This window comes from Silurus meridionalis, chromosome 11, assembly GCF_014805685.1.
Source record: "Silurus meridionalis isolate SWU-2019-XX chromosome 11, ASM1480568v1, whole genome shotgun sequence".
Taxonomy (NCBI): domain Eukaryota; kingdom Metazoa; phylum Chordata; class Actinopteri; order Siluriformes; family Siluridae; genus Silurus; species Silurus meridionalis.
In genome coordinates, this window is record NC_060894.1 from 2,823,913 (window position 1) to 2,846,487 (window position 22,575).

Sequence of the window (22,575 nt, forward strand, 5' to 3'; positions counted from 1 at the left end):
GGGGAAAAGAACCACACATGGCTGTAAAAGTCTGGTCTTCAAATACGTTGTCTATATGTTGTATATATGAAAGTTAACTATATGTATAAAACTATATTTATAGTTTATAGACATTTTATATATGAACCATTGCTTGTATTATGGCATCCTGGAATTACAGATATCAGTCTGATACTATAATTAGAAAATCTGATTTCTCTGTATAAGTAAAATAAGTATCAGCAAACAACAAACTCCATACATGTTCCCCATGTTGCATTTTCCTCACATTTAATTCTTGCTTTTTCCTGAGTGTTGGTGAAGATTCATCCCTCCCTGTTGATTCTCCTGCGTGTGCCACTCAGAGGTACTGAGTTGCTGGTGAGCTTCCCAAACGTCTGCCCATAGCGAAACTTGTATCCTGTTGGCATGGCGACATGTCAGAATATAACCGACCATTCATCGTATATCAGCTTTACAGCGCTTTCAGTACAGAAATATTACAAACGTGGAAACACATAGACATCTTTTTTTATGTGATTATGTCAGAAATACTGTATATTTGTTTACCTGAAAAACATATAGGTTTGTTTGTTATGCCTTAAAACTACACACATGATTATAAGTAACTATGTGACATCAACTGAATGATAATTAATTTGTGAAAAATAAAAAAATAAATGAAAATAAATTATTTATATGTTAAAAACAAAACCAGAATTCATGTGTAAAAAAATATATAATGAATTCAAATAAACTAAATATAAATAGATAATTTTTAAACCAAGATTATAAAATTTATTTAAAAAAAATAAAATAATGAAATTAGGAATAATGTAAGTAAACTTTTCATTATGATGTTTACCATGAGTGTAAATAAAACCAATAGTGTAAAAAAAAGAAATGATGGATTGAATTATATGTAAGCGATTATTCATTTGTGCAATTTAACAATAAAACCAGAGACACAAAAATTGAAGTAAAGAGTAAAAAATGTGTTACTAATTACTAAAAAGTGATGAGGAAATAAATGAATTGTATGTAAAGAAAAAATAGCAATATCACATTAATAAATAGTATAATGTTAATAGACCAAATAAAATAAATACATAGTAAACAAAACAGTATATAAAAAATTAAAAGATGAATAATCTTAAATGAATAAAAGAATAAACTGTGTCTAAAATCATATTGTTTTCATTCACATGTAACATTTGTGTCATTTTTCGGTAAATATTTCAATATTAAACTAATTCATAGGTTAATTTACATTAATTAAAATAAGACTAAGAATTAGAAAGCAGCCTGTACCTGGTACATATCCAGTGTAGTGTGGCAGCATTCCCCGATGTGTGGGGTAGATGGTGGGCAGATCGTCTGTGCTTTCTCCTTCCAGGTCGTGCACAGAGTGACCCTTCATCTGCTTGCCGAACTGGATTAGTGCCTTGTTGGTGGCGAGGGAATAACTGGAACCGATCAGAAACCTGGTTCTGGGGACGAAGCCTGTAAAACCTGTAAACACACCGAGGTAAAATATCACTGCCTTGTTAATGCTTATAATCGATACCTGAGTAAATACCATCTGATGTACACTCTCAGTGTACACTGTAATCTATTACACTGTTGGGACAAAATTATTGGGACACCTGATTTTTCCAGCCGCATGTAGTTTTTCCCCAAAACATACACGATTGAAATGAAGGTCTTTGGATGCTTTCTCGTAAAATGTTTCCTTCACGTGAACTAGGAGACTCAAACCTGCTCCAGCATGGCAATGCCAACTCCATGAAGATATGCTTTCCATGGGTTGGAGTGGAAGATGATCTGCTACAGATCTCTGACCCTCAACCTTATTGAACACCTTTAGCATGAATTGAAATAGCACCCAAGGCCTCCTCACCTCACCTACATACATCAGTACCTGACCCCCCCTTGTAGCTGAATAAGCAGAAATCTTAAGGTTTGAGTTGAGGTTTGATATGAGGTTCAGTGTTGTCTTCAGAAAGCATTGTGTAACTCACCTGAAATGAAGTATTTGTGTGGGTCACTGTCTTCCATGGAATATGGAGAGCCCAGGGGCTTCCAGGTGTTTTTATAGGAAAACGGTTCTTTGGTGATGGCCACCAAAGGAGTGTTCAGAACCCGTGGCTGATGTAAGGAAAAAAAAACACCAAAAAAAATATTAGCTTTGCTTTTAAAAAATGTGGATTGCCAGAATTGTACGGAAGCTACAAGACTAATTAAATGTAATCATATGTAATTATTGGAAGGATTCAGCTTCAACACAACACAGCATGGTGAGGAGTGTTAATGACAGCACAAGTAGTAATAAAAATACCATCATTACTACCAACAGCAGTAGCAGTATTATTGGAAGTTGTAATAGAAATAAATAAAGCTGATATTAGTATTTGTAGTAGTAGTATTAGTCTTTTTCTTCTTTTTCTTTCGGCTGCTCCCATTAGGGGGCGCCACAGCGGATCATCTGTCTCCATACCCCCCTGTCCTCTACATCTGCCTCTTTCACACCAACTACCTGCATGTCTTCCCTCACCACATCCATAAACCTCCTCCTTGGTCTTCCTCTTTTCCTCCTTCCTGGTGGCTCCATCCTCAGCATTCTCCTACTGATATACCCCATGTCCCTCCTCTGCACATGTCCAAACCATCTCAATCTTACCTCCCTCACCTTGTCTTGTTCCTCTAATAAACTAAGTAGTAGTAGTTGTATTTTATAATTTTTTTATTATTAGTAGTAGTAGTAAAAGTAGTACTATTATTATTAGTATTAGTAGTAGTATTTTTTTATTATTATTATTATTAGTAGTAGTAGTAGTAGTAGTATTTTTATTATTAGTAGTATTTTTATTATTATTATTATTATTAGTATTATTATTATTAGTAGTAGTAGTATTATTAGTAGTAGTAGTATTTTTATTAGTAGTAGTATTATTATTAGTAGTAGTATTTTCATTATTATTATTATTATTATTATTATTATTATTATTATTATTATTATTATTATTTTTATTAGTAGTAGTATTTTCATTATTATTATTATTATTAGTAGTAGTAGTAGTATTTTTATTATTAGTAGTAGTATTTTTATTATTATTAGTAGTAGTAGTATTATTATTATTAGTAGTAGTAGTATTTTTATTATTATTATTATTTTTATTATTAGTAGTAGTATTATTATTATTAGTAGTAGTATTTTTATTATTAGTAGTAGTAGTAGTAGTATTAGTAGTAATTATAGTGATAATATTGTTAGTACTGTTATAAGTGTGTATTTAAGTGTGACTCTGAGTATTTATCTGAGTGTGTATTTCAGTGTGTGTCCAATTGTGAATCTTACAAAAGTGTACGACTTTATGGTCAACGTTTAGGCATTATATTGTGATCACCTGCCTAATATTGTGTCAAAATGTTCACCTGCTACCTAACAGGTGCTATGATGTATCTGAGTGTGTTTTTACGTGTGTATCTGAGTGTGTATTCGAGTGTAGATTGAAAGTTGTGTGAAAGCCTCATTAGAGACTGCACACTGCACTCTCCGCTCTGATATTCGATCTCCGCTGCATTCATAATTAAACACAAGCGACTCGACACTGGAAGTGCTGAGGGCGAAGACGAAGGGCGAATAAAAGGTGAGGAAAGTTTCTAAAAACTCTGTGTGTGTGTGTGTGCATGTGTGTGTGTGCGTTACCTTGGTGCCTTGAAATGCTCGGTCTGGAACTGCAGGCAGCGTGTCAGCTGTAGTGGGCCGAATTCTCATCTTCTGATCCGCATCAAACTCACCGATTGCTTCTCGACATGTCTGTGCATACGTCTTGGAGAAATAATTCTGCCTTCTGGGGATGAAACCTTGACATTAAAAAGACACAAGAAGCTTTAGTGCATGCAGATCAAAGTCGAAAGTAATACCAAAGCACCCATATGGGAATGCATTCCATTTTTAGAACCTGTTCTAGCAAACTCTAAATAACATCTTATAGTGATTATAATCTGAAATATCAAACTATTATCTTTCTGAGTCTGCGGTATGTTTAAAATCTTGAAGAATGAATCTTGATTAATTCCAGAACCATGAAACAGCATTTGACAAACTTTGCTTGTTGAAGCAGGTTATAACGAGAAGCTATACACGTTCAAACTATTCATTCTTATCAACCTATAAAACAGGTGTCCCAAAAGTATTGGGACACCTGTACTGGGTAAACAAATTGAGTAAAAGTGTTCTAACCTGTGTAGCCTGGTATCATTCTTTGTGGCTTTTTGCCACGTTCCGTCTCTCTCCTCCAGATCTCCTCTTTGGTCCCCGCATCCCATGACGGCCCTGAACTCAGCACCAGTCTGGACGAGCGTGAAATCTCGGGCGAGGTCAGCAGCTTGGCAGTGAGCTGAGCGTACGGCTTTCCCATGTGATACTTCAGCTGTGGACAGTAGCCTGCATAGCTGCAATATAAACACAGTGATGCAGAAACAGAACGTTAAATCAATGAGAAATAAGTTTGAGTGTGTTTCAAAGTAATGGCACCCCACAGTTTGATGAGTTCAATTTGATTCTTCTAATAATATCAAATTTTACATTTTTTTCAAAGAAACGCTTTGATTAGTATCTATTTATAGTTACATTTTTAGCTATGTTTTTGCCCATAAAGCAGCTAATACAGTTATGAACATGTTCTCTTTTCACGTTAATAAGACAAAAAAACGCTTTGTAACCTTCTGTCTCCTGAAGATCAGAGGAAACGTACAGCTTTACCACTGACTGTTATAAAGCAGACACTGGAGACTTCTTCCAATGGTAAATAAGCTTCCATACAAACTTCTTACCAATACAAAAAAAACACTATAATCAATGATTATATGTTTTCCATTCGTTTATGTAAAGCGTTTACTGTGTAAATCCCTGTGTATGAGCTGTTACTATGGAATCCATAACACAGTGTAGCAAACGCATCAATATAAATCTGAAGGAAATGAATTATCTCCCTCTGATGTACAGTGTATGGACAAAAGTTTGTGACTATAAAACTGGCATTTAGTCTCCATTCGGTGTTATAATAATCTCCATGCTTCTCAAAGATGTTCCACTAGATTTGTGGAGAGGTGCAGTGAATCTTTTAGTATTATTATTATATCAAATGTTATTTATCACATACATATTTATATAGAGTGTGACGTAGTGCAATAAAATATATATATATATAAGGTAAGAAAAAAGCATGCATATTTATATATGCTATAAAATACATATAATAATATTAATAATAACAATAAGGATAATAATAATATTTGTTGTTGTTATTATTATTATTATTATTATTATTATTATTATTATTATGGTCTATAGTATAAATGTTATTGCAGAATTATTGCTTTCTGACCTGTTGCTATGGTTACCAGTAATGACATTAGCTTTAGTAACCAGCACAAGTCCAGTTCTGCATTTTATCATGAAATAAAATGAATCAAATGTTGTTTTAATGAATTATTTTAATCAGTTTTAAAGATGCGGTTTTTAATTAAAACTGATTAACAGACTGGTTCATTAATTGATTAAAACTAACAAACGGAAATAAAGTTTTACTTGCGGATTTTTTTGCAAAGTTCAAAGTCAGAGGGTTTTTTTTGGATCAGAAGATTAGAATGAGGATCAGAATAAAATCCGGGTTTGGGTCTGAGCTCGGAACCGGTACTGACCCCGGGATGTAGTGCGGCTCGGGGGTCGACAGCAACGAGCTGAACTTCGGGGGCAACTTCTCCATCGCTGCTCCGTCGTCTCGCGCGCTGCGCTGTGTGTGTTTGTGGGTTAGGGGGCGGGGTTTGGATCAAAGCGGTTGCCATAGAGACCCTCTACCAAGAAATGGGACGCGCAGGTGTCGCTTCCCGTGACGTCATGACGTCAAGGTACACCGCGCGCCCTGCCTGACAAAACAAACAATTAGAATAATTTTTGTTATTTGTTTATTTGCTTGTTTTAACTGTTAATCTGTTTATTTTTTTGTGTTACTTAGAAATACTGATGTTTTTATTGATCGGCCTTTTTGTTGGGAAGTTTGGAAGAAAGAAAACTTGAAAGTAATAAAGTTTGGAAGGAAGTTTGGTAAGAAGGAAGTTAGGACGGAAGGAAGGAAGAAGGAAGGAAGGAAGGATGAAAGGATGGAAAGAAGGAAGGAAGGAAGAAAGAAAGAAAGAAAGAAGAAAGAAAGAAAGGAAGGAAGGAAGGAAGGATGGAAAGAAGGAAGGAAGAAAGAAAGGAAGAAAGGAAGAAAAGAAGGATGAAAGGAAGGAAGGAAGAAAGAAAGAAAGAAAAAGGAAGGAAGGATGGAAGGAAGAAAAGAAGGATAAAAGGAAGGAAGGAAGGATGAAAGAAAGGAAGAAAGGATGAAAGGATGGAAGGAAGGAAGAAAGAAAGAAAGAAAGTAATGTGGAGTTTGAAGGTTTGGATTGAAGGAATCTTGTAAGGAAGTATGTGGAAGGAATAAATAAAGAAGGGAAAACAATCAATTGCTTTAATGTTTATTTTGTATTTTCTTGGCATCTGAAAAATCCATTCTCTTTATTTATATTTACACACACATTATTTATTTGTTTGTTTGTTTGGTTATTATTCATAAACCATAAATGTCTCATTAGAATCGAATTTATTTGAGATTTTATTTGATATAAAATAAGATTCAAATGCAAGATTTTGAAGGACTTTATTCAAGCCTTGTATAGCCAAAGCTTTCAGATACACATGCACGCTTATTAACACTATTTAACTTATTGAAGTTATAATATATAATGAATAATAATAATACTAACAAAAAAAAAAAACTTTATAAAATATTAAAAGTAGACAAAAGTCCTGGAATTAAATACACAACAGTATTTAACTTCTTCTTCTTCTTTCAGCTTCTCCCATTAGGGGGCGCCACAGAGGATCATCCGTCTCCATATCCCCCTGTCCTCTACATCTGCCTCTTTCACACCAACTACCTGCATGTCTTCCTTCACCACATCCATAAACCTCCTCCTTGGTCTTCCTCTTTTCCTCCTTCCTGGTGGCTCAATCCTCAGCATTGTCCTACTGATATACCCCATGTCCCTCCTCTGCACACGTCCAAACCATCTCAATCTCACCTCCGTCACCTTGTCTCCAAAACATCCTACATGCGCTGTCCCTCTAATAAACTCATTTCTAACAACAGTATTTAACATACAGTATATTTAAAAGAGTAACTTTAGCACCGTCTAGTGGTCAATAAAAGAAGAACGCCGTGTGTTTTATTTACTTACAACACCTGTATTATTTATACATTATTTATTTCCTTATATTTTGTGCTGAAATATTACAGGCCCCTATTTTTATCCAGGTGCCCAGATATTATTATTTTCCCATTAAATAACTCCACGTGTTCTTTAATTCAAATTAAGAAATCATTTGTCACTGTTCCTCTGTATTACTCCTCTGTATTACTTACTGTATTTCCACCTCAACCCCCTCGATTGCTGTAAACGAAGTACATCAGTGTGTCGATAGAAAGCAGTATAGATTACTGCCATGGGAGTGTGTGGGAAACGGGTAAACTAGGCGAAGTGTGATTTGTAACAGTGTGTGAACATCGACAATGTCTGGTTTTCCCTCACAGACGAACAAAAGTCAATTATTCTGGTTTTATCTCGACGTCCGAACAGCAGCAATGGCGAGATGGAATTTGTGGAATGTGGAAGATAAGCTAAGATTTAGCTGAGTGGAACCTATTGTCTGCTGAGTCACCGTGGTAGTGTGACCCAGATTTGCTCTCAGACGTAACACTTTAGATCAGATGTTCATACAAAGTCAGCCAGGTCTGATTTTTACACAGAAGTTACACTCTGTACTTTTCTACTGGACTGATAAATGATGATGGGTTGCCTTTTGAGTCTGGTTCCTCTCAAGGTTTCTTCCTCATACCATCTCAGGGAGTTTTTCCTCACAACTGTCTCCACTGGCTCGCTCATCAGGGATAAACGTATATGCGATAAACGTATACATTTAAACTTTATAACCTCGTAAAGCTGTTTCGAGACAATATCCGATGTTAAAAGCGTAATACATATAAAACTGGATTGATTATATGGAACTAAGTTTCACACCTGGACAGCTTTTTGAAGTAAGCATTATGCTAACGTCGTGATGCATCAAATTTAAAAAGTGTGCGTCGGATACAAGCCGCCGTTTGTATCCCAACGCATCGTTTTGAACAGATTTGCGTCAGTATTTTATTTAGACAAATTATTTGTGACCAATATTTGTTTGATTTCTCCTCACTAAACTGTTTCTCGAGCGTCTCCTCTCAGCACCGCCGCTGCTACGTGAACATGATGTGTAGCAACACTACGGAGACCGAGGCGTGTCCTGAGAGTCACATAGTATACAGATTAACATGGCAGAGGTAGAGCTGTAACTTCCTGGAGACACAACAGGAAAAGAACATCTGGGGGTTTTTTTATCATTTTTTTTTACTTTTCGTTTCTTTTCTTTGCGCTACAAAGTCGTGTTTGTGAAAGGACCATACGTTAGAAGTCAGAAGGCTCTTAAGTGAATTGATGACTTGCTGTCTGTTTGAAGCAATGAAATTAAAGTATCTGTACCATATTGAATCCCAGAGAATCATATTTTTTCCAATGTATCGTATTGTATTGAATCGCGTTGTGCTGAATCAAATCAAAAGTCGGATCGGATTATAATAGGGGTGAATCGTATCGTATCACATATGTAGTTTCTTCATAAGTATCTTTAATGTATCGTATCGTTGGCTATGCATCGAGATGCAAATCGCATCCGCCTCAGTTATAGAGATGCACATCCCTATTCAGGATAATAAAACTGGACTACACTGGGATCACTCACACCTGAATCACATTGTCTAGCCATTAGCACCTGACCGTTCCAGCCATATGTGGTTCTGACCCATATTGTTACCACAAAGTTGAATGCACACAGTTGTGTAGGACATTTCTGGATGTTGAAGCATGAAATTTCCCTTCACTTTTGAACTAGGAGACTGAAACCTTTCCCAGCATGACTGCCGTTTTGACACCGTTGCGGAGATCCAGTGCAAAACGCAGAAGGTGTTTGATAATCTTTGAAAAGAAGACTTCCAGGTTACGTTCCAGATGTGGCAGGAATGCTGGGCTGCATTGTTGTGACAGGGAAAGAGGTTATAAAGGTGTTTGTTCCTAATAAGTGAGCCATTGGTGACTGTTGCAAGGAAAAATTCCCTAAGATGGTATGAGGAAGAAACCAGACTCAAAAGGGAACCCGTCGTCATCTAGGTGGCACTGAATGTCCGTTTGTCATAGTTTAATCCTTGTTAAGGTGTGCTGTTTCGTGTTTGGTCATTAAATGCAGAATCATTTATGCAATGAATACAGATACAGATTGTTTTACTAACTGCTGTATTTCACTGATTGTTATATTCCATCAGAATCGACATGCTCTCCGCTACTAACTTCAAAGCAAGTGAGGGTTCTTTGAGTGAGGATCGTCATTGCTCAACTTTGTACTTGCGCTGAACTGCAATCTAATTCGGATCAAAAGTATCTGACTTTGAGTTCTTGATAATGGATATTCCTCTGATGCTATGTAACTGCAGCTTATCTTCCAACCCAGGAAAGTGAATGTGCAGGAATGCTTTGATGACTCGTACCTGTGTGTACACTGTGTATATTTAAGGATTGTAAAATGTTCGATTATTCACGGTTCAATATATGATAAAATATCTAATCTGTGACTTGTGCTTGAGGTATTGGCAGAGCTGGAGAGGTAGAACAGGAAACTCGGAAGTGGAAGTCATGGAAATCTAATAGAGTCTGAAATACCAGTGAAATTGCTTCTATTTTCTGATACTAAACGGTTTGGATGTTAGCCCAGGTGGCTACGGGCTGTTTGCCTTGAGTTTCGGTTTATGTTATGCGTGCGGTTTCTGTGTCTTTCGCCGTTACGTTCAGGCGTGTCGAGGCAGATCGGGACTTCTGGGAAAGATTCAGAGGAATAGTGGAAAGTCAAGTGGCCCTTCTACATAGCCTGATCTGGGAGGATGAAGGAGGAATGTGGGCGGCCCATGTCAGATGCCTTGAAGTATGCGCAACTAGTTTCAGGCTGCACTTCCTGCTCGGTGCCGTCCGTCATCACCTGTCAGGTAGGATAGGTGTTGCACCGAGCACGAACACACATTGAGATTTCTCCACAGACAGAACTTGACAGGCTGTGGAACGGTGTGGATCTGTGAAATCAGGGACTGATGAATCTATACAGGAGTTTCGGGTGTTTGCTTGAAACCTGGGTGACTGATGGTTACCCGGTCACACGATCGACCTCAACAGAGGGTTTGGAAAAAAATTCGTACTCAAACGGCAGTGACTCTGCTTCTGCAGACTCTCTGAGACTCACAGGGGTCGCTCTTAGGTCTGAATCAGAAGACTCAGGAGTGGAGCTGCCATCTGTGCTGAGCCCTATGACCTCCCAGCACCGTGTTCTGACCTCACAGACTTCGCAGCTGATCGAGGATGATTTACGACCTTCGTCCTCCTCGCCAGCTCTTTCTCACTGCTCGTCATCCTCGTCATGTTTCTCAGCGACACGAAAAGGAAGCTTAAAAGCACCTGGAACAGCCGGGCTGAAGGTAGAGGAGGCATTGCGGAGAACAGAGCCGGCCTGGAGGAGGAGCGTGGACAGTAGTCTTCGGCGTCGGTGTAACACAACTTCTATATCCAGCGGATCTATAACACCTTTTATACGCTCACGGGTAGGAAGCGTAGGGCCGGGAAGGCCTTACACTCAGGCAGCTGATGAGCAGAGAGTGTCAGAAGTCACTCCCAGACTGACACACACACCACAGCTTCCTGTTATCAGTAACATAGAGCCAGCAAAGGTAATAATCTCCTTTATTTATAAGCACTTCAGTTATTCAGTGTACATAAAATGAGTGAACAGAGAATTCATGAATATATATATATATATATATATATATATATATATATATATATATATATATATATATATATATATATATATATACACAACAATTAGGCACAACATTATGAGATTATTACATTATGACAGGTGAAGAGAAGAACACTGATTATCTCTTCATCATGGCACCTGTTAGTGGGTGGGATTTGATAGGCAGCAAGTGAACATTTTGTCCTCAAAGTTGATGTGTTAGAAGCAGGTAAAATGGGCAAGCGTAAGGATTTGAGTGAGTTTGACAAGGGCCAAATTGTGATGTCTAGACGTCTGGGTCAGAGCATCTCCAAAACTAGAGATCTTGTGAGATGTTCCTGGTCTGCAGTGGTCAGTATCTATCAAAAGTGCTCGAAGGAAGGAACAGTGGTAAACCAGCGACAGGGTCCTGGGCGGCCGCGGCTCATTAACGCACATGGGGAATGAAGGCTGGTCCGTGTGGTTCGATCCAACAGACGAGCTCCTGTAGTTCAAACTGCTGAAGAACTTCATGTTTTTGATGATCAACGGGTCACAACAGTTTTGCAGAAAAAAAGGGACTAACACAATACTAAGAAGTACTTAGGTCATAATGTTATGCTTGATCGATGTATTTGTTTACATTTTTCACACACACACACACACACACACACACACACACACACACACACACACACACACACACACACACATATATATATATATATATATATATATATACGCGTTAATGCAAATTCATTTTAACGACAATAACTTTTATAAACGAGTGATTAATGCAGCGCACATTTCTGTTTGGTCATTTTTATTAAAAATATAAATAAATACATTTGAAAGAGGTAAAATTTAAACCTTCAGTGCAACACACATTTATTTACAAACTTCTCTGAAAAATCATTTTTAACCACTTAACATTTGTTTCACTGATGCGTCAAGTGTCAAATCAAGCACCAAAATCCGCCTTGATGCGCACATCCGGCAATTAAAACCGTCCGTGTGGAAACATAGCAAAAGTTATTTTTGGGGTCCGGATGATGTACGTAATTTAAAACACCATAATTACTTTAAAACATTCACAAGCATATTTTGTCTTCATGCTCTATGTTGAGGATGGTTTCACTAATAATAAACATACATTTGCATCAAGCATCAGTATCTGTCCAGGCCCATGCTGATTAGAGTATTAAAAACTTGAAAAGTATTTATTTAAGGCACATATAATTGTGCGTTTAAGTTGCGATTATTTACGAGTTCACTCATAACAATCATTGGATTAATCTCAATTAAATATTTTATTCAATTGACAGCCCTATAATATAAATATATATATATATGTATGTATACAGTGCAACCTCTATACTCGCGGGGGTTACGCTCTCTGACCCCTTTGCAAGTAATGAAAAATCACGAAGTTTGACTCTCCTTTTGATGGTTTTAAAGGGGTAATTGTACATGTACTGTACTGTACTCTTAATTAAAAAATGTTATTACTTGTCATTATTGTTCTATTTACTACTTTAAATAATAAATACATTAAAATAGTTTTTTTTAATTTGTATATAATTTATTAGTACAAACTCTGTTTTGAAATGTTACTCCAAACTTCAGATTTTTCGAGAGTTACTTTTAGTCCGGTTCAAAATAAAAAGTCGCGAACTATCGAGGTCGTGAGTATCGAGGTTCCACTGTATATAACAAATTTAATCTGAGTAGTGGCTGTAAATCTTTACTTTAAAGGATGTTGCAAGTAGTGTAAAGAAATGATGATTTCTCATGTAGCCAGGACATCAGTAATTTGATTTAGCAGGCAATTTTGGTTTGATGTAGCTCTCCAGTGGAAGATAATTAAAAAAATTCACTATGCTGTTATTGATTATTGATTGATTTATGTAGTATAAGTTACGATTTCACTTAAATTGGGACAAAATTACAGTATCAACTTCATGAGCTACAGTTTCTATATAAATCTGCTTTTAAACTTTGGGAAGGCAGAACTTACAGTGTCAGACTTAAAAACTGTACTCATTTACTAAAAATATCATGGTTGATGTTTCACTTATTTTCTTTTGCATGGCCAATGCGTAAATGGAAGTCTATGTCTAAATATGGGCTAAAATCCGAATACCAAAACAGATTCTACTTTGAACAGCATCATTTAGCTACGCTTCAAAAACTGTAACCACATATATTTACACTATTGAATTTTTTAACAGAGTATTTTATGAAGCTTTTACATCATCTTTAACTTCCCTACATTTTAATACACTACATTGATAAAAATAAATATTGGAACACCTGACTTTACAGCCATATGTGGTTCTTCTCCAAACCTTCACCACTAAGTTGAAGGCACACCCTTGTCTATTATGACTTTGGATGCATTGTCATCAAATTTGCCCTTCACTTGAACTAGGAGACCCAAACCTGTTCCAGCATGATAGTGCAGGACATACAATTCTTGGTCCTGATCATTCAGAAGAAAGAATAATGAAGAAAATCTTCACAAGTCTCATAAAAGAAAACTCATGAGAAGCTAAAACTGGAAAAAAGTACCAGAGAAGAAATCTGATTCAAAAACTCTGTCCTCTACATCTGCCTCTTTCAAACCGATCACCTGCATGTCTTCCCTCACCACATTTATAAATCTCCTCCTTGGTCTTCCTCTTTTCCTCCATCATCAGCATTGTTCTAACAATATACCCCAATGTCCCTCCTCTGCACATAACTCAATCCTAATCCTTTCCATCCTCATCCCTTCCAATGAAAATTCAATTCTGCTACCTCCAGCTCCACCTACTGTCTTTTTGTCAAATGAGTTTGATTATTTATAGAAATTTTTTTTCCATTAGAAACCTAAACTAAATGTTATAATATAGAAATAAACATACATGAATACATTATTAATTTAAAACTGATATATAAAAGTTATATATTTATTTCTATAAAGCTGCTTTGTGACAATGTCCACTGGCTTGAATTGAATTGAATTGAATTGAATTGAATTGAATTGAATTGAATTATTGGAATACGTCCTTCTAAATTTCCAACTTTTTCTGATTATAGACAAAAAAAAAGGATGTCTGACTTATTTTATTGATGAAAAAAAGAACAAAACTCAACTTTCATGAAACAAGTAAAGAATCACTTTCACATCTAGAGGCACAATCTCCGAATCATTTTACTGAATGAGCAGCATTTTTTTTCACTTCCAAGCCCAGATAATGAGCTGATCACTTTCAATGCACTTATACACAAAAACCTCCCATCCTACACACACCCACAAGAACACATAACACTCCAACTCTCACGGCAGTCATGTTTGGCATTCTGTGGCTCTTTTCGTGTGGTCAGTATGAACCAGTCGGTTGAGGTGTTAACGCTCAGCTGGAACAGAGCCAGAAGGAAGCGGACCAGCAGGAATGTGGAGGCGGTTAGAATGCGGCTACCGATAAGCAGCTCCTGTCTCAATGGCAGCATGTTTAGGGAGAGGTACAGGCAGGGATTCACAGACATTCATTTTAAACCACTCTATAAAGAGACATGAAAAGATATATATATATATATATATATATATATATATATATATATATATATATATATATATAGCAGAATGACATATAGTTGAAAATTCAGCTGTCCCAATAATTTTGCCCATATAGTGTTTCTTGAGTATTTTGAGTATCATGGTGCACTTATCCGGGAATTAAAACCGTCCGTGTGGAAACATAGCAAAATTTCCGTTTGGTGTCCTGACGATTGGCGTAATTTAAAACAGCAGCATTACTAAAAGTAGAAAAGGGAGTTCAGCAGACTTTATACTGATTATAACAGGTACATTTTTGTGTTTGTGTGTATGTGTGTGTGCGTGTGTGTTAGCAGGCTGCAGGTTCCACAGGGCCTGAGTGGGAGCAGCTGCCTCCTGGCTTTCTTTACCTAGAGCAGATGTGCCGAATGCTGGAGGAAATTTCTCGGCTGCAGAAGGAGAACCGAGACCTTCACCTGGTGATAAAAAACAGCCAAGACAGGATGGAAGAGACGGAGATGAAGGTGAGTTTCCAGAATTTCTCAAAGCTTGAAGAGGATTATTTCGAAATAGCACACAAATCTATAGTCATAGTAGCACACATAACCTTTAACTGGAGTATTTTCCTATGAAATGATCTGAAGTTGCTGACAGTGACCTAGACAGCTCTCTCTCCTCATCTGTAAAGTCAAATCAAACAGATCAGCTACCAAAGCTTCAATATTCAATATATCCCAGTGTCAGTGTAATCCACTCATCATCTCGTAGACTGCCTACTAGCTGAGCCGCTCCTTGCATCCAATGTTTGCACCAAAATTACTTCCAGTTTTGATGAATTAAAACAACAGTATATGAGAACATTATTGTAACTCAAATTTGTTGTGCTGTTGTAAAATAAATGACTTTTCTCTTGATATTTGGGAATTCAAGCATTTAATATAGAGTGCCTGTCAAAGGACTGGAAACATCTACACACATGCATGTTCCTTTCGGTCCTGTGTAACAATCAAGGCCATATAACGTTATGGAGCTTTTTTTTTTTGACCAAACAAATATATAAATGTACTGTTTTTTTCATTGAAAAATCCTCCCTTATCATGAATAACTGCAGTTGGAGATTTATTCTGACCTCCAGTTCATCCCAGAGCAGTTCAATAAGATTTAGGTGTGATGACTGGACCGTTCCATAGTAGATATCACTCCAAACTCTGTTTGCTCTCTAAATAACGCTTACAGAGCTCAAACGTACGCTTCGACTCATCGTCTTGTCGTTTGGTGAAGTCGGTTCCAATAAGCCAGACGGAATTGCATTGCATTTAGGTATGGAATGGTAGCCATGTTGGTTCAGTATTGTTTCCACCATTTAACCTACATGTATATAATACGTTTGCTTGGGGTCCAGATATAAACAGAAACTTGTGAAGTGGAACGTAACATAGCTACATGTAATTCATCCCAAAACTACTGTTATTGCCTATGGTGTTAGTCAGATGTAAATTAATACCATCCAATTACCTTTTTAGCCTAGTGTGTTGCATATAAACAAAAGAAACATGTGTGTATCTGTCAAAAACCATAAATGATTAGGTGTTTCCAGACTTATGACAGGCACTGTATATAATGTACCTCACCAAATTGAGTCCATTTCCTACCAATGGTTTTGACTGTGTAAATGCTGTAAACACAGCACCACCCAAATACTGTAACACTACCAAAAACCTGCAACCCAGCTGACCTAACACCTCCAGAAATTATCTCCAGATATGTGCCTCCCATTACCAGTTACCGCCTGTCTGCTTCGCAACTGTAATTATCCCTGTTTACGCCGGTTTAAGCCTCTCCGAAACTGACGTCAGCCAGCCTTTTCAGACATATTTCCTCTCGATGTTTCTTTCTTGTGTCATCTCGGGCGAGATATTTGTTTTTGCAAAACCTCATTATCAGCTATTCAAACGATTCGAATGACCCGAGTTCAATCTCTCCAGCAAAACAAGGGGAAAGGTGTCGACTAATGACACTGCATACTCATTTCAGAGAAGTCTTTTGATTCATGCAAGCAGTATTTATGTTAAACAAAGACTTAATAAGACGTTTGTGAGCCTGCGTTGTCTTTCAAGACAGGATTTATTTGGCTTTGGCTTTTAGATTGTTTGTGTAATTACACATTTGCTCTGTTTTAGTGTTTAGGTTGTATTTAGTAGTAGCTGAGTTCAAATAAACATATTGATGTGTCTACTCTTTTAGGTAGTATTTGTAATGATTATGATTTGTGTATCATTTGTATTATAAGTCGTTAAAGTCTAAAAGTGAATATCAATATCTACACTATATGGAACAAAATTTTAACACCTAATAATAAGATTTGTATGTGCTTTAGTCACCATTTGTTGTTATATTAGGCTCCATTTTTTGAGGGGAAGATGTTCCACTAGAATTTGGAGATTTGTGGAGGTTCATTTAGCCCCAAGGGTGTTAGTAATGTTAGTTAGTGATGTAGGTGAGGTGAGGAGGCCTGGGGTGCAGTCAGCATTCACAATTATCCCAAAGGTGTTCAATCGTATTGGAGATCTTCATGGATCTGGCTTTTTTATGCACAGGGACAGTATTATGCTGGAACAGGTACAGGAAAATGTAATGCTCCCAAACCCAAAGTTAACTATATAATTGTGTCCCTTCAACTTTGTGGTAGCAGTTTGGGAAAGAACAATATAGAACATTATTACTAACCATAAATGTGTTAATCAAGGGTCATTACCTATCACTTCTGTAGACTTACGTATACTCAATAACGTGCAATAATACTTATTTACACAATGTGCAATATTACTCATACAATGTGGGATATATTTATTTACTTTCTCTACTTTTCAATGCATATATATTTTAAAATATTTTATTTTATGTAAATACTGTATAAAAACGTTTGTGACTAAAGCTCAACTTGAAACTTGAACCACATATTTTGCATTTTTGATTTTTGCTTAGTTTGTGTGTACTATTTTTGCATTGTTTGCGTTATGTTTTATGTTTAGACTGGTGGTAAAAATGCTACACCAAAAGGTCTTGAGTTGTGTAGCATTTGTTTGACCTAAATCCTTTTGTGTAGCACGTGTGTTAGATGATTATAAATGGTATCCATATAAAGTTTTAACTTGTGTGGTATTCAGAAATAATCTTATTGTTTTCGTGTGTTATTTTAGTCTCGAACATATGTTTGTAAAAATAAACTCACCGCAATGCCACAGCAATCTGAGTCTGCGTCAGAGATTTAAGCCTACTCTACAGGGTTATTCAAAAAGAATGAACCGATATCATGACGCATTGATTCAGTTCTCAAGCATCGTCATGGAATGAGTCAGTGACCATTTGAAAAGGAAGTTGTCTAAGTTGATACTCTGGAGTTTTGTATTACTTTTCCTTAATAAAATATTGCGTAATGAAATCGGTTAGTTCTTTTTTGAATAACCCTGTATATCTAATACTGTAAATTACTCTTAATAACATATATAGTTATTCTACTTGGTATTATACTGTAAGGTGCTATACTCTACTCTAATAGGCTATGCTATACCTTAGGTGTTGAGTGTGTTAGCATAAAACCAAGTACACTTCTATGTTAGTCTTCATCCCCATAAAGTACAGTGCAAATTTGATGAAGAACTGATAACATCAATTTTTTTACGCTAAAAAACAGTAAGGGGTCAGCATATATGTTTTATTAGGGAAAAAAATTTACCTCCTCTGATTTTCACAAAATTAACACTGTGCATCAGGGTAATCAAGACTAAAACCTGAGATCTGAGCTATTCAGTTTTTAATTCATTACCCTCAATAATATACAGGTTTGGGCAACACACAAAACATTAATTTTTACATTAACTGCATGAGTTTAATTGGAAAACATGTCTAGGTTATCTAATGTATTGTGTTATACTATATTTTACCTACGATGCTATTCTGTACTACTGTATACTGAACTGTACTGGATTCTACTATACTGTATCTCAGCTGTTAAGTGTGTTAGGACAAAACTAAGTCCACTTCTATAATAGTCTTTAACTGCCCTAACACACAGTGCAATTTGACAAAGATCTGAGAATGTCACATTTATCACCCTACAAATGGAGGGGCCTTTGTGTTTTCTGAGGTAAAAACGAAAAGTCTTCTCTGATTTTCACCAAATTCACACTGTTCATTAATACGATCAAGCTGAACAAAGAAGTGCACATACTTTATATATACATAGTATCATGCTCAAAACCTGAGATTTGAGCTTCTCATTTGCGATAGTATATTCAGGTTTGGGGGACGCACTAACTGAAACATTTACTACTTGATGTCAGTTAAAGTACATGTTTGATAAATTAATTAGATAGATTATTTTATGCACTGTACCATATTATATTATACAGTAGCTATTTTATCTACCATGCTATTTTTTTGTCTACTATACTATACTGCACTATATTTTATTATGCTGTATCTTAGCTGTAGAGTGTTTTAGGAGAAAACTAAGTACACTTTTTTGATAGTCTTGACCATACTAACGCAAAGTGCGAATTTGGTGAAGATCTGAGAACGACACCTTTTTTCCCCCCAAAAAATGGTAGTAAGCCTTTGTGTTTTCTGAGGTAAAAAAATCTCCCTTCTCCGATTTTCATTAAATTCATACCATGTGTCAGGAGGATCAAGCTGAACACAGCAATCCATTTATTTTTGTAGTATTATGCTCAAAACTTAAGGTCGAAGCTCCTGAGTTTTTAATATATTACCCTAAATACATAAACAGGTTTGGGGGATGCACAAATGTAAACATTAACTAGTTGATATCATGCATGTAAATGGAAAACATATGTAGACTATCTACTGTACTGGGTTATACTGTATTTTATTGTCTGTGCTATTATGTAGTACACTGTACAGGAACATACTATACTTATACTTTTATGATTGTCTTAATCTGAGAACATCAAATTTTTTTTTATGCTAGAAAAATATTAAGTCTAAGCCTTTATGTTTTCTGAGGTAAAAAATCTACCTTTTCTGATTTTCACCAAATTCACAACATGCATCAGGACGATCAAGACGAACATAGATCCCACATACCCTCAAATACATTACCATGAATAACACTTTTGGTAACACTGAAATTTAGGCATTAACTCCTTGATACAAGCTAATAGATTTGGTAGTCTGGTATTATGATATTTGTGTTTAGCTGTATTTTATTTGTAATAAATCATATATCATTCAAATTACATAGTTTTCCATTTGAATTCCTGTCATTTTTTTATTCAGGGTTTTGAAGATCTTGCTACTGGTTCTGATTTACCTGCTTTGCTTTGCTACAAATTATTTATTTGTGTTATCTATGGCCGTATTTGTCACAAGCTATTTTTTACAGATTATATTATTCAGTGCTTTGATGCGTTGTTATGTCTATTGTATATATGTTAGGTCTACCTCATATGTGTTGTCTTTTGTGTATATTATGTCTGTGATGCCTATGTGGTGTCTGCTGTGTGTATGTTTTGTCTGATGTGTGCTGTGTTTAGTTTTTCATTTCTTTATAACTCATCATTGCAGGCTGACAGCAAACAGAAAGCTGATATAACCTCCACAGACTGTGAGAAGCTTGACCTCCAGGATGCCGAGGATCAACCGGGACCTTTTTCTGAGGCTTTTTTCCGTAGAAGGAGTGTGTCTGATACGTGGACTTTTAACAGACATCGTAAGTAAGAACGCCGTAGTAACACTGACCACATTCCAAATTACAGTGTTAATTATGCTACAAATGTTGTACTGTGCATTTTTGTTTGATTTTAGGAAAAACAACATAATCATTATGAAAACTAAAATATTCAAATAAAAGAGTAGGTTTTGAGGTAGGCCTATAAGCCTACCCTGACTTTTTGTTTTATGTACACCAAATGGGTTTATGAGGTTGTGGGATTTCTCCTGTAGGTAAATCTAAAGCCCCTCGAGCCGAGCACTTCCCTTCTACAGACGTTTTACTGGAAGAGCCTGAAAGCCCAAAGCCAGTAACTGCACAGGTACAGTTAAATTACGGGGGGGAAAATCCTTTCTGGTTTGGAAACTGGTTTGGGGTGTGTGTGTGTGTGTGTGTGTTGAGATACCACTGTATGCCAACATGTTGCAACGTGAGCACAGAAAAATTGGTTTACATCAACATACTAAAATTTCCATTCGCCCACTTTCAGTGTGTGTACAGTTTATATCACATTTCTGTCTGGAAATGACTCCTGAGAAATCATTGAATCATTGACATTCTGGGAATTTGTCATGTTTTTGGAAATAAAGAGGAAAAATAACAGAAAAATCTGCCAAATCACTATTTCAAGTTTAAAATGTGTAAAAATGAGCTTGATCATATGTCGGAATTGTATAATATTAAATAGTATTTAGGTTTAACAGTGTTTAAGATGTACACAGACCTTTTTTCGTGTTTGTAATAAAGGTCAGATTTTCCTGGACACTCCGAAGATCTTGATCTTTAGGGGTCACTGGATAATTAGGTTTCACACAACTTTATAGAGTTCTTGAAGGATGAGTTCTTGAAGGACATTTGTACAATTGTTGCAGATAGTAGAACATATAATAAAGGATTTTTTTATTTCAGATTAAAAAAGTACACAAAAGAGAAGTATTCGTAATAAACACACTATTGTATTATATATACAGTAAGAAACAATTTTTAAATGTGCAAATCTCACAAATGTCAACCCTCTGATTCAATCTTCTCAGCAGTTGAGCTGTAAGCTGTCTGCAGGCTTCTTGTGTCACTCGAATGAATGCTCAATGTGTCTTTGTGTGTCAACAATGATTGTTTAAGCACTGTTTATCTGTTTGCTCATCCAGCCGGTTGAAACGGAGCAGCGGAAGGCGAGTAACAGCCTGAAAGAGAAGATTAGCTCACTCAGATGGAATGAAAAGTCAAAATCAGCCAAGAGCAGCAGGTGAGGTTTTGGCACACCCAAGATATCCATTGACGTGCATTCCTGGGCCTCATCTGACCTAAATTGGTGTTTATAAAAGATTTATTTGTGCATTTTTAATTGGTTCTATAGAATCCAACCTAATTTTTTAAATCCATTAAAGACGACTATACTTCTATATTTAAGACAATATTTCCTTTTAGATGTTTGAAATCCTTTTTGTCGCTTGTTTGATTAACAACTAGAGCTGAATATTTTCCCATCACAGCATGTGGAAAAAAATAAGTTTTTGTTTTGCCTGTAATTTTTTTATTCATGTATATACAAAACATATATTTTTTAGATTTTCATGTTGTGGAACAAGATTTATATTACAGCAGATTTAAACCACAATCCATTATCAAACTCACTATTTACAGTATTTCTCTTTTTTGAAATTACTAAGAAATAAACTCCAAGAAAGTACCAAGAAACCTGACAACGTAAACCAATCTCTTCTGTGACGTTCTAACACAGGATACTCCTTCCTTAAATGCTAACTAAATGTCTCTTCATAGGTCTATATAAGGCTGCATGAATATAAACCTGTGATTTCCAGCTGCACTACTGTCAGAGCAGAGTGCAGAAAGTTCTGGAGTGTTCTGGAAAAACCCATTAAGAATTCAAAATATTTTGTGTTGTGGTAGCTTATGCTGTATGAAAATATATTTTGGTTCATTTCTCTTTGGTTTCTGTTTGTTTTTTAGCTCTTCAAATGAGAAAAAGAGGATATTCGGACAGTTGTTCAGGAACAGAAGAAAGACTACACGGTTCTGACCCTATACTGAGACCAAGAAGTCACAAATGGACACAAAGGGGACCTTTTTGACACCTAACATTAGCTTGCCATTTGTATATGTATATTGTTTGGAACACAAACTTTATGATCTTGATTAACAGTTGGAATTTCTATCTGTAGCGCTTATTTTTATCAGGCTGATTTACTGTATATATATATATATATATATATATATATATATATATATATATATATATATATATATATATATATATATATATGTGTGTGTGTGCGTGTGTGTGTGTGTGTGTGTGTGTGTGTGTGTGTGTGTGTGAGATTCTACAAATACTGAATATGAAAG

General features: G+C 36.0%; 2 protein-coding genes across 3 annotated transcripts; one reads left to right on the plus strand and one right to left on the minus strand.

The window, feature by feature from the left end:
- Positions 1 to 253: 253 nt before the first annotated feature.
- On the minus strand, positions 254 to 5,809 carry fam166b (family with sequence similarity 166 member B). Its single transcript, XM_046861931.1, has 6 exons — positions 5,689 to 5,809; positions 4,226 to 4,437; positions 3,689 to 3,846; positions 2,001 to 2,127; positions 1,291 to 1,491; positions 254 to 400 (listed from the first exon to the last, which is right to left on the minus strand). Exons 1-6 carry the CDS (start codon positions 5,751 to 5,753, stop codon positions 306 to 308), a joined length of 858 nt encoding a protein of 285 aa, XP_046717887.1. The 5' UTR covers positions 5,754 to 5,809; the 3' UTR covers positions 254 to 305.
- A 4,250-nt stretch (positions 5,810 to 10,059) lies between these two features.
- On the plus strand, positions 10,060 to 22,438 carry si:dkey-106l3.7. 2 transcript variants are annotated; one of them, XM_046861446.1, is made up of 6 exons: positions 10,060 to 10,889; positions 14,837 to 15,004; positions 20,067 to 20,211; positions 20,445 to 20,533; positions 21,360 to 21,457; positions 22,183 to 22,438. In XM_046861446.1, the coding sequence occupies exons 1-6, from the start codon at positions 10,260 to 10,262 to the stop codon at positions 22,250 to 22,252; spliced, it is 1,200 nt and encodes a 399-aa protein (XP_046717402.1). In that variant the 5' UTR covers positions 10,060 to 10,259; the 3' UTR covers positions 22,253 to 22,438. The 2 variants fall into 2 exon arrangements, with proteins under 2 accessions (XP_046717402.1, XP_046717401.1); XM_046861445.1 differs by having other exon boundaries at positions 10,062 to 10,889; positions 14,834 to 15,004.
- Positions 22,439 to 22,575: the final 137 nt, after the last annotated feature.